The following is a 16,165-nucleotide window of genomic DNA, read 5'->3' on the forward strand; positions in this document are numbered from 1 at the left end:
TTGGAATAATTTTGATCGCATGCTTTAAAGGCTAGCCCTGTAGTCTTGGTAAAAATACAATAAACCAAACAGAAACACAGATAAGAACCTATTTTTATTGTTGTGCAGACTAGATTCCAAAAAGAAACCAACCTTTGGTATCAAAAAAAGTGTCTTCATATAAAGTGAAAAATTATTTCGTAAGCATCTTATGTAAATATGTAGGATTAATTCCTCAACTCATACAAAACGGCTGAAGCTTCCCATTTGTATAGTTAATGGTAACTCAACCTTAATAGATATATAATTGGTTACTTTTTTGTGAATCCACTAAAACTATTGTTTCTAAGGTGCAATTCAGAACATGCACCCAGAGTTAAGTGGGTAAGATTTCCTGCCTTGAGGCCCAAGTGAAAAAATCATTTCTCCTGGTCTCTGAAGGAAACTGGACCCTCTAAACAAATATGAAAATATAGAGATGAAACACATATTTTTATTCTTAATTTACTTTAGGTTATTAGTTTTAAGTAAAACATTTTGATTTGTTAATAGTCTACAATGGACTTGAGTGTTTAAGTGTACATGAGTGAACATGAGACAGAGGAGCTCTGGAGTAAAAGTACTGGACTTTCATTTGTAAACCACAGGGATCAGAAGGGATCAGTCAGGCATCAACATGTGTTGAGACTTAAAATGAGAGACAGAGGGTTAAGGAGTGCAGTGTATGTGTGTGGAAGTAGGTGGGGGGATCTGAGGCTTAAAGCCCCACAACAGGAGAACATGTGAAAAACTGGGCATAACCTTTTGTGAACCACATCTTGTTTTGTAGATACATTTTTAATGAATAACCACAGTCAGTGCTAATCTCAATGACAAATACACTGCGTTTTCTGGTGTTAGAGTTTCGCCAATTGAAGTGGTAGCAGTAGGATATGTCCAGTTTGCAAAGGTAGAAAGTTAACACAGCTGTGATGCAACTGTTAGGTAAGTGAACAGTACAGTGAGGCTGATATAAATGAGATAAAATTACAAACAGTAACACTGGATTACATTCAAGCTTAATTTCCTGTGAACGTCATATGAAGGCAACTTAAATCCTGAGCAGGAATGGCGGACTCCGCCACTTACATTAAAAACTATTAGATGTGGTAAATGTGAGTTGTAATTGCTGAGTGTAAATCAAGTGTGAAACTATCGTGACGTCACTCATTGGTGTGTGGAGAACAATTTTGATGCCTCCGGTTCGGTGTTATGGCCGCCGCAATGACAGTAAACTGGAGCCAGCGCGAGCCAGCGGACGTAATGTACTGCGAGTTGATCTACACTCATTGGCTGGATAAACAATGGCAGCTCACCTGGTCACACGCAATATCGTATTACAGCTAAATAGTAGCCTACACTAAAATATGTTTCTGAAGTGATTTTAAGCGAGAAATGGGCAACACAATAACATAATCTAGCTTTGTATCTGATCAGCACTGCCTAGTTTGACAGTTTGATTTTAGTTTAATGCTCTGCGCTGGACGGATTCACTGAGAAGACCTGTCAATCAAAAGGTAGCCCCACCTAAAAGCATACGCTGCTTTATCGTATATTTTATTCTAAATTGGACCATCATTTACTAAATGAACATCATAATGTATTGAAAAAGAGGTCAAACTAGCAACTGAGACCATAAACTCATGAGGAAACTCTTTACTAAGCTCATAATTGAAGTGACAAGTTGGCTTATTCCCCCTATAAAGTGAATGGGATTGCTGTGTTATTGCAGCCAATGGAGCTCCCCCTGCTGGCCTTTACATAGAATGCAGATTTTAAGACACTTCCACGTTGGCTTCACATTTCAGACCCGGAAGCTCTGTCCGTTATATATACTGTCAAGTAAGGCTATTGTTGAAAAAGTGGAACCATAAGGGCTTGATTTTATGAACATTTTAAGGATCATAACTTTAAGGAAATGTAAACATGGTGTATTTTCAGAAATGTCATAACATCACAAACTGCCATACATAAGACATGGGGCCATGTAGTATTTCACCATATAGGGATACTGTATGGATAGAGAGCGAGAGGACCTGGGGGTTAAAAAGGGGCCCAGCAAAATTCATTTCTACAGGGCATGTTAATCCATCCATGCTTACAGATATGATGAGCATGGTTGTCCTCTTTGTGAATGTAGTAGGTGATTTACATATTGATTTTCAGTATATGGATCATGGAATAGATTGTGGCGGGTTTTTTTTTTTTATTAGTTTCAAAATATGAATACAAATGTAACATACACTTCACACAAAGACTAAAACTATCATTTTTGTTGTGTTTTTATTAATTTAATTTCATCCTCTGCTTCCAAACAAACACATTAATGAAAAAAGTGGGACCTTTACGCTTAATATAAAACATTTCTTTGACACCAAACCCCAATCCTTAGTAAAGAAAGCAATCAGACTACTATCTACTAGTTAGCCAGATGTTTTCTTTGGAGATAAGCTTCACAACAGCCAAAACACATTTTGTGTAATGTTTGTTGTACTCTGTAAATGTGCCAATCAGCATATATTTGCCACACTCTTATTACAGCCTCTGGTTTATGATGGTGTAATTACAGAGGATGTTGCTGTCCATGGCCCCTGTGCTGTAATTAACTGGGAGAAGCAGCGCAGAGAAAGCAAACAAACTTGTAGAGATTAATGAGGACAAAACGCCGAGAACCGACATAAATGCACACATTGGTTTAAGGTGGTCAGACAGACTGGTATATATGACAATAGGCTTCAGCATCCAGCAGTGACAGCTCCTATCCATCGTGCCCTGCGCAGATTCCCCCGCTAAATGCGCCAGTCTGCCACGTGAGGGAGGCGCAAAATGGGATCTTGACCCATTTTTCCTCTTTCTCTCTCCTCCTCAGTATGAAATATGAAACCTGGTCCATTTCAGCCAAGTCTGTCCCCCGGGCTCCCAGTTCCTCCAACGCTGCTCTGCAGTAACCCAGCTTCATTTGGCTTTTTCAGACCTAAACTAGTTTTGACACTTTGACAGGAAACTTTTATTCATTTTTTTTTATTATTATTTACGAACCACCCACTCCATCATTTTATCCATTTCTCCCTTTGCCGCGGGTTCGGATTTGTTTCTGCAAAGGTTGTTTTGAAGACTTTTTTTCCGCCCCCTGCTAACTGCATGAGTATCTTGAAATAGCCGAAACTTTTGTTTTCAGTCAGTCCCAGTGAGAGAAAGCATCTCTCCAGCAGGCGTTTGGACCGGGATGCTGGAGGTCAACGATTGTAAACTGAGCTCCAAATAAAAGAGACGCGGAAGCATCGCCTGCATCCTTTCTTTTGTCTTCGTTGCATCTCTGCCTCTTTAATTATATAACTGTCTCTGGGATGTAAGAAGACACTGAAGCATTGTGGTTTCTTTACATCCACAAAGGAATTAACTTTTTTTTCTTCTCCCCGAGGAACTATGGCGAGATTTTTGGTGAACATGCGTCTTGTTCTGGTTTTATTCGGATTATTTTTGCTTTCTTCTCCATCCGCAAGATCCGAGCCGGAGCTCCAAGACGAGGAGGAGGAGGAGAGCTCCTGTCAGGGAGCGTTTGACCTGTATTTTGTGCTTGATAAGTAAGTGGAAACAGCTTATAACTGTTCTCTATACATAAAGGCATAACGGTAATATCACTGGGATGGTGAAATCCGCGGTGAAAGGTAGCAAAACACCCAAAATCAGCTAACATCTGAATGTACTTTTCCTGTTACTTTTATTGGGGCTTTGTGTCACGCTGTAACTGAGGATAAAAAAAAGAGGAAGCTTATGTTCCAAACAGGTGGAGAATTATATGAAAGTTTCAGCTTTTGACACGAATTAAAAAAAGATTAATAAAAGATAAAGATAAATAAGTTTAGCTAATCGGGTTTAAATTGGCTGATTAGCGCCGCTGCATCTGCGCGTGCGTGCGTGCGCGCGCCATGACGCTGACTCGCGGAGTACAGTTTGCTGAACAAGCAAAAAGATGGGTGACGATTTGGATGCTGCAAGAGTGATACGTCTCTCCCTCCGCACGTACAAACCAGCTCTTTCTTTGTCCACATCATTTTTGTAGAAGAAAAAACTGTAGAGCTGCTCAAGGCGAAAGAGGCTGCTCTTTCCTTCCCACCCCTGCTAAAGGGACTTTTTTTGGTCTTAGCTGAGTGACTGCTCACCGTTCACTCTTTCATTTCCACTCTGTACGCCCACATAGGAAAAATGTTGTGGTTTAGTGACATCTTAGCGCTGGACTTCAGCTGGGGAGAAAATAAAATGTCAGAGAAAAGCAGGAGAAACTTCCAGAGGGCCTGCTTCTCTTTAAGTGCCTTCACTGTATGGCTGTTATACATTAAAGTGCAGTAGTCTAACTTGTGTTTCCTAACTTAATGCAATATAGGAATCACCCTCTGTGCCATGTTGGGAGTCAATTTCCACTAAAACCCACAGAGTAAAAGTGCAGAGTTTTAAACTCTGATTCATTTTACAGACAAAATGAATCACATGCTGCAACCAAACAAAGTGATGAGCAGACTTTTTTGCGGCTATAGTGTGGATTGAGTCAGACTCAAGTACAAATTTGAGGACTTTAGAGTCAGCTTGAAAAAATCTGAAAAAAGACTTGCAACTCGACTTGGATTTTAACACCAACTCAACTCTTTCACTTGCTTGATACCTTCCCCCGAGCCCAAAGATCATGTTATGTAAAAAGTGTGCCATGTTCAGTATGAGAAAAATAATGTAGACCTATAGACCCCCTCTTTATTATATTATTACTCTGTTGTTAAAATGGCATTCAGTGGATAGAGCATTAAGACTTGATTAGGACTCGAAACTCATAGTTTAGGACTTGACTTGTGACTTGCACAACAGTGACTTGGACTCACCTCTGCTTTATTGTGATCAATATAAAGCTTTACTTGGTTTGCTCTACTGCTCCACTATTCTATCTGTCTAGGTTTATCTTAAGATTCTCTAAGCTGCATTTAAAGTATATTGTTGTATCAGCTCTTATCCTTCATCTTGCACCAATGGAGCAGTGCCAGGAGTGGTGAGGGGAAACAAGAAAGGGCAGGAAGCAACAGCATTTATGGAAAATGTGGTCTTAATTTGGAGAGCAAAATGTTGCACGCAGCACCTTTAAAGACCTGTTTTTGGGTTAAAGAGAAATGAGAAGTCTCATGCAGTTGACTGTATTTATCATTTCATACCCCTCTGGATGGCTTTATCTTACATTTTTGCCACTGATGGCCCCCAGTGGGAACCAGTGCCTAGTGACAGTGTAAGTGCTGTACCCACTGAACTTCACAGCACCTTTGACATTTTTCCTGGCATTTGATTCCAGAGCAGAAGTGGACACAAAACATGAGACTGCTCCCCAGATGTGGAGGTCTGCATTTGGCTTGGGCAGCGCGGTAAACACTGACACATGCTGTAAATAAGGAAAGGGATTATTATTTTTTTTTCCAATGTCAGATGCTATTGTTAGCTTGTCTGCGTGCTTTGGTGCTCACTCTGGGGGTGACTAACAAGGTTTAGACATTAGCTACGGACTTCAAACCAAAGGAAGCTCATTAGAAACCTCTTTCAGCCACCCTTCAACCCCCATCCCTCAGGCCTGAGTTGGTTTTATGAGACACAGTCTGAACTCTCTGCCTCGGTTGATCGAGCATGAGAAGGGGTTTCCGTCCACTGAAACTGTGACAGTCCTTCCTTCATCAATGTAAGACACAAACAACTACTGCAAGGATCTTTGGAGAGTTTGAATCATTGGTCACCTAGACTCCAATCTTGTATGGTTGTGTTGTTGGAACCCCACAGTCATAGACCTTTTGTAACTCACAAAAGGGTGCTTAACATATTGTGTTTTAAAGCAACAACAGAAGAATTTGAAAAATAAAAGTGACCTAAAGGCCAAACTTAGACACAGAAATGTTGGCAGTCAGGAAGTTAATTTACAGTGAGTAGCACAACAGACAGGACTGACCACTATGGTTGAAAAGAGGTTTTTTTTATATTATGGCCACAGAGGATGTCACTTATTAGCTACTCCTCTCGGGTGGAAGCTGTTTTCATCATTTAGGACACATGCAGGCTATAGTGTCCCTGGGGAAATTAATCCTTGTTGAGGATGATGATGAGAACTTATTGTCAGATCAAGATGGAATTTTTTCTTGCATCACAGCCGCTCCAAGAAAAGACAAAAATTAGGACAAGAAACCAACATACATATATTTAACATAACGTTACAAACACTGAGGACAAGTTTCAAGACTTGCAACATGCATTTGATCTGGGATTAAGATCCATATTTAATTTTAGGATTGACTGGTGCATACAAAGTGTTTCAGTCTAACCTTTGGTAAATTGTGGTGTGTGCTAATAAGATGTTAAAAAACATGTTAAGAAATAAACAAGTCTTAAAGGTCCGTTGTGTAACGTGTAGGAGTATCTATTGGCAGAAATGGTATATAATATTCATTGGTATGTTTTCATTAGTGTAAAATCACCTGAATATAAGAATGTTTGTGCTTTCGTTACCTTGGAATGAGATGTTTTTATCTACAGAAGGAACAGGTCTTCTTCTACATAGTCAGCCATGAGTCTACATTCCTGAAATGGGAGTGTGAAGCGAGGGGGCTGTATTCTGCAAGTACACCGCTAGATGCCACTAAATCCTACACACAGGTCCATTAAAGTAGTGGACAAACATTTGTACCATGTTGTACTATAATACTGTCGTGCTTACAATGACAAGGCTAACATGCTGATGTTTAGCAGGTACAATGTTTACCATGTTCAACATCTTAGTTTAGCGTGTTGGCATGCTAACCTTTGCTATTAAAAAAAAACAAAAACATTGGCACTGAAAGTTCAAAAGCATCATTTTTAAACATTATCTGGGGCTTTGCAGAATTATCCAGTATCAACATCATGTCTGCAGATAAGGCTGTTAGTGTTTAAGTGGAAAGAAAATGTACAGACACATGGTTAACCTGATGGGACTGGGATGGGTCCGTTTGCTTAAGAATTAGAAACACACTTGGGCACTGTGTTGTAGGTGGAGAAGAGTCACGAGTTTCACAGTAATGAGGGAAGATAACTGCTGCGTTGGCTCATAAAGTCGACTCCAAAGGCATTTATTGCAGACAAGGGCACATGATGTCACGTCATGGCTCGAACATGTAAGACATTGCTTTCTGAGTCAGATGGGTGGTTGCAGTCCGAAGGGCTGATAATGTGTCCAATGACTGAATGGTTGAAAGTTTGAATCTGGAACATCTTGGACTGGGTTTGGAAAATCTGGTTTGTAGCTAGACATACTCCCCTCAACTGCCAAGTGCCCTGCAGATCATATCCTAAAGGAAAGTAGAGCTGTTACAATACTCACAAGGGCTCAAAGGGGTGAGACGCAGCAACACAACAACCAGTGACAGACTAAAAAGATGCAACCAAATAAATGAAGAGGTTGGTTCTCCCTTTAAGACTAATACACAGGCTCTAATAACTAATAGGATACAGATGCAGGAGCATCTAACACATATGGACATAAAAGCAAAAACTGAGTCAAAATGACACAATATACAGGGTCTCAAGGGTCTCCTAATGAAGCCTTATGGCACAAGCGTGTTGATTGTAAAATGTGGCTGATAAAAGATAAAGAATGATGTTTTGATTAAATAAAATATGAGAACATAATGGCCCATAGCCGCACCCCGCCAACCGCAGTTAACAGTCTGACATCATATCCCTGAGTTGTGGTTTATGGTATATGGTTCTCAATCAGACATGCAACACCAATTCACTGATCAACTACTGTAACCTAAATAAAGTCACACAAGTCCACAGCCATTCTAGCGACTCAGTGGTGCTAACTTCTGCATGCTAACATGCTAATGTTTAGCCGGTACCAGGTGTTTACCATGTCAACCATCTTAGTTTAGTGTGTTAGTATGCAAACAGCTGAGGCTGATGGGAATGTCATTAGTTAGGTCATAAAGCAATGTATTGGACAAATTAAAAAAAAGTACCACTAGAGCGATAATCAGAGGATCACCAAAGTTATTAGGATTCGTCATCTGGGAACCATAAATGTCTGCACAAAGTGTAATGGCAGTTCATCTAATAGTTGTCTAGATATCCAGTCTGGCCACTGTGTACCAAAAATGTACATACAACCAAAAAGAAGAGCCACTGGCTGATGGTAGTCACTCTAGAGACATGACGTCTGCATACATCAGGACTTTTGGGCTTATAAGTGTTGGGGAGATTTCCTTGTTGGTCAACGTAGGTGTTCAAATGATGAAACTATAAGCCTTAAATTGGTCACTGTGATCATTTGGTGTATCCCTTTAAGCCCTATACTGCTGCATATACGTACAAGGATGTATATTTGCTGATTCAGAGCAGACGGGAAGCAGCTTGCTGTTTTATATGGAGCACGGTGCCAAAGGAATGGTTTTGGGTGTGTTCATATGGGAGATAAAGGAATTCACCTATAAGTTAAACGTTAACGCCTGCCTGCATTTAACCATCTTGCACAAATTAGATGACATTCTTGCACATGGTAATTCCACAGTATTGCTATCAGTGTTCAATTCGTGGATAACAATACCAGCTAAGGAAGGTGAAAGAATCAGCCTTGCAGTAGTATCTTATTAATACAAATGCCACTGACAACAGACACATGTAGCCTTACAAGCTGCCTTCCCCTCTTTCCCTTTGTGTCAGTGCCTGTCTGCTTTTCTGCAATTCCTTTCCACAAGTTCTTTCCACTTATTTCTCTCTCTCTCTCTTGTTTCCACCAGACTCCGAGTACCTCTTCAATCCATACTCCTCGTTGCCCTACTTGGTGTTACTGCAGTACGGCATTGTTTTAAGATGTAGAGCCCAACACGTTAGAACTGCTATTGATAATAACCTTTCTCTGGTACACCCTGGCCAAATCACAGCAATTCCTGTCTTGTGAACACTAATCACGGCTGCAAGATGTTTTTGTTGATGTTGATGTAGTCACAAGTTGGCACACCGGTTGGGCGTTGGGTCATGCTGCCTGAATCCTGGCAAGTCAGCGGAAAAACCAAACTGCAGCTGCAGTCCATAAATATTTTTCGATGATGTCTCGCTGTGGAATACGTTCTAGCTGTGGAATGACACTCGCTCTGTGTTTTGTCGTTTTGCCTTTTGCAGCGTGACACTTAAGTGTTTTCAGCAGGAAGAAATGTCTTGTTAAATGATATCGTGCTGTGTGAAGTCCCTCAGGGACAAGAACAAGACAGGGGGATTTAAAGAGGATGAATGCCACTCCTGGTAATATTTGATAAATGGCTTGTGAAAAGTGCATTACAAAGTACATTTTAATTGGTCAGATTAAAAAAAGAACCTATATAATGACACACATCTCAAATGCCTCTCCCCCAGCTCGTTTTTCCTGACAATTCCTCCCGGTTTTGGAATAGGCGTGCAGCATTAGCTCAGCAATCACGCAGTAAAGACTTTGACTTCTGCAATGGCTGTAAAAGTAGGTTAGTGGTTTTAAACAAACAAATCCTTGTGCCCAGTCAGTTAAATTGGAGCACCATCATTGGCTGCAGGCTGGGGTGGTGTGGGTAGACCCAGCTGGAATTGCAGACAGCCTCCTTAGTGGAGTTGGGATTTTTTTTACATTTTTCCCTCTTCGACACTTTGAACCGTGAGAACGAAGCGGAGAGCCGCTAAGCCTTCAGACCGACATGGCTTTTTCCCACATGCCGTCATCCCGTCGCCCTCTGTGACAAAAGTGTTTGCCGGCTTGTTGAGAGTGGACCTGGTTGAGAAATTAAAGAAAGCTTAGTCTCAGACATGCTTCAGCTGTGATATCCTTTGCTAGAGTTACAGAATTGCAGGCCCAGTTCCCTGACATTCAAAATGGCCGCTTAAGGGCCCTCAGCCCAATCAGCTTGATTTGAATTATCAACTCCTTTTCTCCTTTGAAGGCTCCTTAAAGCAGTATTAATGAATATGCTTAAAACTATATTATATAATATACATTAAGGACTTACCACCTTTATATGAATTGTTGTTAGCAAACAGTTGTACACTCAGCCGACAGCATACCTTTGGACTCGTGTCTCTGGCCATGCATCTCGGTCTTTAGCTGCTCAGCTCTTTATTATGTTCATCAGGTAGTCACTAACTGTCTGCCTTGTGATGCCTTTTTTTTGCTGAAAACAGCTGGCTGCTGCTGGGAATGATAAAGCTCAACCAAACACTGAAGCCACGGGCCATAAAACCCAAACAATGAGCTGAAAGATGCTAAAACGCTCTGTAGGGGAACTGTAGAGGTGATAATCATCTGTTTGTCCCTATGAGCAACATTTTGTACATTACGCATTGTCTGACTCATTGTTAATATAAAAATATTGCCTAATGAAGCTTTAAAGTGGCAGATTCAGTTTACTCTTTTAACAAAGCTCTGATGCTAAGTGCATTGGTGTTTAAAGGGGCATACCAGTGGGTTTGCATGTTTAGAAATGTGGAAGTGTATTTTCTAGTATTCCAGGCTGTCACTGGTCACAGCCTGACTTTTAGTAAGACCTAAAACATAGAAACATACTGTTATAGTCCTTTAAAGACTGTTCTGCTTCATTGCTGTGTGCCTTTCTATAATGTGGTCCTTTTACTGTCTCAGCTTCTTCTCTCTGTTGTTATTTCTCTATCCTCTTTTTTTCTTGTCCTGTCTCATTGTTTTTCTGTCTAACCCCTCTCCACCCACCAGATGAACTTTGTGCTCTCCACACCATCTGAGTCATTTTCTGCAGATCCAGCCATTGCAGTATCACCCAGCCAGCAGAAAAAGGCATTATCAAAAATGATTGAAGATGTTTTTGATGGTCTTCTTGGACCCATGGGGAAAATCTAGCAAATTCCTGTCTCCTCTTGACACGGTCTGTTCAGCATCACTGAACAGTAATGAAGCGTATTAACTCTCTTTGTGCCCACAGCTATTTGGAAACAGTTGATCACTGCCCTGAATGTTAGAATAAATTAAGTATCCAAACTATATATAATTTAGGACAAATAGAGGTGAACATAACTTTTCTCAGTTACAAAAGCCGTAAGAATCTAATTTGGGCAACAGGGTGGTGATGCCTGGCTGGAGTTGAAGTTGATTGAGCCAGTAGCAACATTATAGCTGAGCAGCTGTCAATTAAGCAAACCCAACTTCAATTAAAGCTGCAAGCAGCGTTGGGCGGGACCTCACACTCCACGCAACTCGGGGCGTGCTGCGGCTGCGTCGTAAAAACTGAATTCGACAAGTCATTACTGGCACGCGGTTTGACATACAGTCACAAATACTTTTCATCTAGTTTGTATGACCACAGAATTCAAAATGGCCAACTTTGACGGCACGCCACAGATACGCCCTTCAACGTACAGTCTCAAATAGCACAACTTTTAATCAGCACCATTTTTTGACTGTACTGACCAATTTTGAAGTAGATCCAATAAATTCTCCAGGAGGAGTTCGTTCAAATACAAGGCGAAGGCAGAAGTTATTAGCCTAAATGCATTTTTTATGATAGTAGCGCCACCTAGTGGCCAACCTGAAAGCGACTCATAGAATATTTTCACCAGGCCTGACGACTTTGCCAAATAAAATTGAGTTTTCGTATATGTTCAGGGGGGCAAAAATGCAGTCAAAGGGGGCTAAAAATAATAGGTAAGAATTCTAGCAAAAACAATAGAGACCTTCCAGTTAATACTGGCTCGGTCCCTAAATATACTCCTCTCTAAGCTAAGCGCTCTGAAACTATTTTTGGCACCTAGCCAGGATCATTTTTGTATCTGTAAGTCTCTACATTATTGCATTATTGTAACATACTCCATGAACATGAAGACATAACACTTTTTGCTGAAAGAATCAAACTAAATTCCGTGATACTTGATTAACACAAAAACTATTTCATGATGTGGCATCTCCCCCACTTAGACCTTCATTATTCAGAAAAATGCTGAGGACAGATAACCAGATAAGAGGTGACATCATCATCCCACTACATGCTTTGTCATCTTCCTGATCATGTTTGTCAGATTACTGTACAACCTTTGTCCTTTTAATATCACTTTATACACTGTTATGTAGTTATTGCAGTTTTAATTTGCTCCACTATATTTTTCATGACTTGCTCTGCACCACTTATCTGACCACAATTTTTCTTTTTTGGTTTTAAATCCTTTGCTTGCTCGTGTTTATGTTTTGTCTGCCTTTGATTTTAAATGGCTTACAATGTTGTTTTTAATGGCTAATTAATTCAAAATCAAGTCGAAACATTTGCCATTTGGCACCAGAGCATTAGCAGTAATGCTGAGGTGCTGAAAGTGAAGTTAAATAAACAAAGTGAACTACTAATTGATTGAATCAGTTTTTTACTCTTACTTTGGTTGAATGGTGGTGTTGGTGCTTTTAGACTGTTGTGACGTGTTTGCCAGCGGCGTTGACTGAAGCACACCGAGGCAGGTCGGAGAGAAACAGTTGAAGTTTTCATCGAATCCTCCACATGTTTCCTCTGGCAGACGAGTTTACGAGAGAGCCAACAGATTTTTCACATTATCTCATTCCTAGTCAGCCGAATTTACTGTAATCTCACCGATAAGGCTGTTCATCTTCCCTTTGCTCTTTCCTTCCTTTTCTTTTGTTTCTTCTTCTCTCAGCCCTCCAATGGCGTACGGCCAGACACATGCTCTTCATCTTTCTCCGAGAATCTGTCCAATCAAGAAAACCCTGTCGCACGGCTCTGACAATTTGCTATGACATAACTTCAAACTGCTGTTGGGCTCGATCACTTTGTCGGCAAATTGTAACACCCTTCACCTCCCGAATTCTTTTATTTTTTGAGTCCAAACCCCAAACTGCTGAACTTTAAAGCTCAACTCAGACCATTAATATAAGATCAAAAGATTGAGGGTAAAAAAAGGTACCGCATAAAATGGTTTCATCAAGAATCACAGAAATGAAATGGGCCACTTCCTTTCCCAATGCTGTTTGGACAGGTGAGTGAAACTGCAAGCTAGGCCTCGGTCCCACGACTGCAGCCACCTCAGACAATTGAGCTATTCCAAGGCAAACAAGAGCCACTGTGGTTCAGGATTAAAGATAAGCAGCTGAAAACCAACGGTGGGAGTCCTCAGATTCACCCTGATGTTAAATAAATACTCAAAAATGATCCCCCACACCTCTACCTAACTATTAGCTGCAGGAAAGTTTCCCCTAGACTCTATATTCTCTATAGAGACTCTATACCCCCCCGTTGCTGTAATGGAACAATTTACAAAAGAAATTGGCTGCTGCCGTTCCTTCGGGTCAGAGGCCGTCTGTGCATGTGTGTGTGCGATCCTCGTGTGACTATTTCTGTTTGCGCTGCACATTTTGTTGAACATCCAAGCTAAACACCTCTCCTCCTCCACCTCAAGCTTTTTATATTTTGGGAGAGTTTTGTTTAGCTTGTAAGGTCTTGTCCTCTTTCTTTGCTCAGTCAGCCTCAGAGGAATGTAAAGCCTTGATGTGGGGGAACAAGTCATGTCATCAGATCAACAGTAACACTGAGAAAATGCTTAGGTAGGATGTTCAGTTGACCAGCATTCGTATCTGCTCAGACTAGACGAGTGAAAACACTGAAACTTACATAACATGTATGTGTTATTATGGATGCTTTGGTTGTATTTGGAGTAAGGGTCTAGATATTACCAGTATGGGTGGCCCAAGAGAGCCCAAACCCAAACTTTTAGCTTTGGCAGAGGTGCAATGCTCTACTATAAGGAGTAGTTATTACTCAGAAAGTTGCTTCCCTTTGTTTGTTTCCCTTGGCTTTAAAGTCGATGAAGTTTGAGTGCGAGCTGGCTCCCATTTGGTCTATGACGGCTACCGTTGTGCTCATTCTCCTTACAATGCTTGTAGCTGCGGAGTTTTTGTTTGTTATTAGTTTTAATGGCAAAAACGTTCAGCATCTGCAAAAGAGAGCATTTACTGTAAAGTCCTGTTTGGCAGGATAAAGAGCTTTGAATGACTGAGCCATGATGGGAAAGTCCCTGGTGTTCCCTGGCTGTGTCTACCCCCCAGCCTGGTGAAATAATTACCCCTCTGCTGCCGAGCAATAACACAAAAACACCATAGGGCATAACCTCAGAGACAATTGCAAGCAAATAACATTAGTCACAATTCATTTCCATTGCACGTTCTGACCATGGAGCTGCTGTTTTTTAAGACTACAGCTCTGTTGGTTCTTGTATGTTTAAATATCCAAATGATCAAAATACAGAAAAACTATTGATGGTAATGTAATTGACAGAACAAATGTTTTTATGCTTTCTTACCAAAGCATTCAAAGCCCATAAGAAAGAGATGGTTCCTTCTATTTATTATGTCTAGACTTGACCCTCAAACAGATTGTGGTGGGAACTAATACAACAGTATTAGAGTCAGTGTTTAGTCTGGTTCCCATCTACTCCCATGCACACTGATTCAAACTGACGATTTCAAGGCCTATCATTTATATTTACTTCCTGGGATGAACTCCTTTCTTAATTTCTGGGTATATAAAACCTTAACTGTTAAAATGATGTACTCTTACTGACATTATTTACATTAAAATGCCTTCTTGCAGTCAACAATGATGGTGTAGACCGTAAAAAGTCCCATTCATGTTTGGGTTTTACAGAAATAAATACTTTCTAGTTAACTGAATGTAAATGGCAACTGTTCAATAAACTGAAATCCAACTAATCCTTGTGGATAAAAATTGGTGTCAGCCTTCTGTCTCACACAGAGAAATACTAACACATCAATGCTGGCCTGTTCCACTGTGTCTAATGTCGTTACATCAGTCAGTCAGCACCTAGAATAACACTGAGCCAGCCTTGCACTTTATTCTAAGTAAGCTTCATCCACTAAACAGTCCTAGCTTTACCACAGTCAATTAGCTCATTTCCCATGTGTCATCTCTCCGACTCACTCGTTAGCTAACGGATGACCTGCTGACTGGTCACATCATGCCGGAAGCCCTTGCCCTTAATGCTCACACTTAATAAAATTGCCACTAACATACACAGACACATGCCCAGAGGAAATGAAGGTAGCTCCGTTGGGAGTTTTTTATAATCAGTCCAGATTTATGGAGGTTCCCCTGGGGAGACTAGGACCTGTTTCCTCAGCCTTCAGGGGGTCATTCAGGATACAGCAGGGTGCTAAATTACACACCAGACCGTACCACCAGTCTCTTTTATCTCCAGAGTACACTTACTTGTCCCTAATGTATAGTGCAAGCTAATGGATTTAAATGATTCCCTCAATGGTGTTTGTGATACATAAACGGGATTATATTCTTTGTTCCTTCCCTTCAAGGGTTAGTACCAGATAAAGGAAGCACAAGCTGTGTATATGTTGCTAACCAGACAGCTAACAACACCATGCTGGCAACTATGGAATAAAAGCAGTATTCCTTTTGTTAAATAAACAAACAAAATACTTTTTGTAAGAAACAATTGAGGCAGATAGTGAAGTTACAGTAGGGTTGTGTTTTGCCCAGGATACACAGAGCTTGTTCTTCATGTTGTGGAGCTAACGATTTTACCCCCTGTTGTTTTTGGCTAACAAAGCTGTAGTTTTCTTGTTTGACTGCTCTACCATATGGAGGTTAGTGTGTGTCTGACAGATAGCTTAAGCCTTGGTATTTTGTGTGAGTTCAGAACAAATCTTTTGTTACTTACAGATATGTACAGAAACTATATTTTACAACCGCTACAGTCATTCAAGCTGCGTGTTATCATCCAACCATGCTAGTAACAGCCATGAATTAAGGCTAACTGCGCTGCTTTTATGCTAAAGATAACAGAAGGCTAACCATGGGTATCAGGAAAAGATCTGATCTACTTGGGGATATGTCTTAGTGTTAAACTTTTGATATGCATTTGTGACAATTCATAATTTGATTCAAGTTGTTTCGGGGATGTTGGTGCGTATATAATCGCACTGAAGATTCTGTTCTTATTCATAATTGCTGTTTTTCCCTCTTTCCTTGTCTTAGGTCTGGCAGTGTGAAGAATCACTGGGATGAAATCACCTACTTCGTGGAGAATTTAGCTGAGAAATTCAAAAGGTAAGAGACATTTAACACGTATACATGTT

At 40.6% G+C, this 16,165-nt stretch overlaps 1 protein-coding gene across 1 annotated transcript in view; it reads left to right on the plus strand.

The window, feature by feature from the left end:
* Positions 1-2,905: 2,905 nt before the first annotated feature.
* Positions 2,906-16,165, plus strand: part of antxr1c (ANTXR cell adhesion molecule 1c) — a 38,822-nt gene continuing 25,562 nt past the window's right edge. Inside the window, exons 1-2 of the mRNA XM_051418163.1 lie at positions 2,906-3,602; positions 16,065-16,136. Coding sequence (XP_051274123.1) covers positions 3,445-3,602; positions 16,065-16,136 — 230 coding nt within the window. The 5' untranslated portion in view covers positions 2,906-3,444. The remainder of the gene's footprint in view (positions 3,603-16,064; positions 16,137-16,165) is intronic.

This window comes from Dicentrarchus labrax, unplaced genomic scaffold, assembly GCF_905237075.1.
Source record: "Dicentrarchus labrax unplaced genomic scaffold, dlabrax2021, whole genome shotgun sequence".
NCBI lineage: Eukaryota > Metazoa > Chordata > Actinopteri > Moronidae > Dicentrarchus > Dicentrarchus labrax.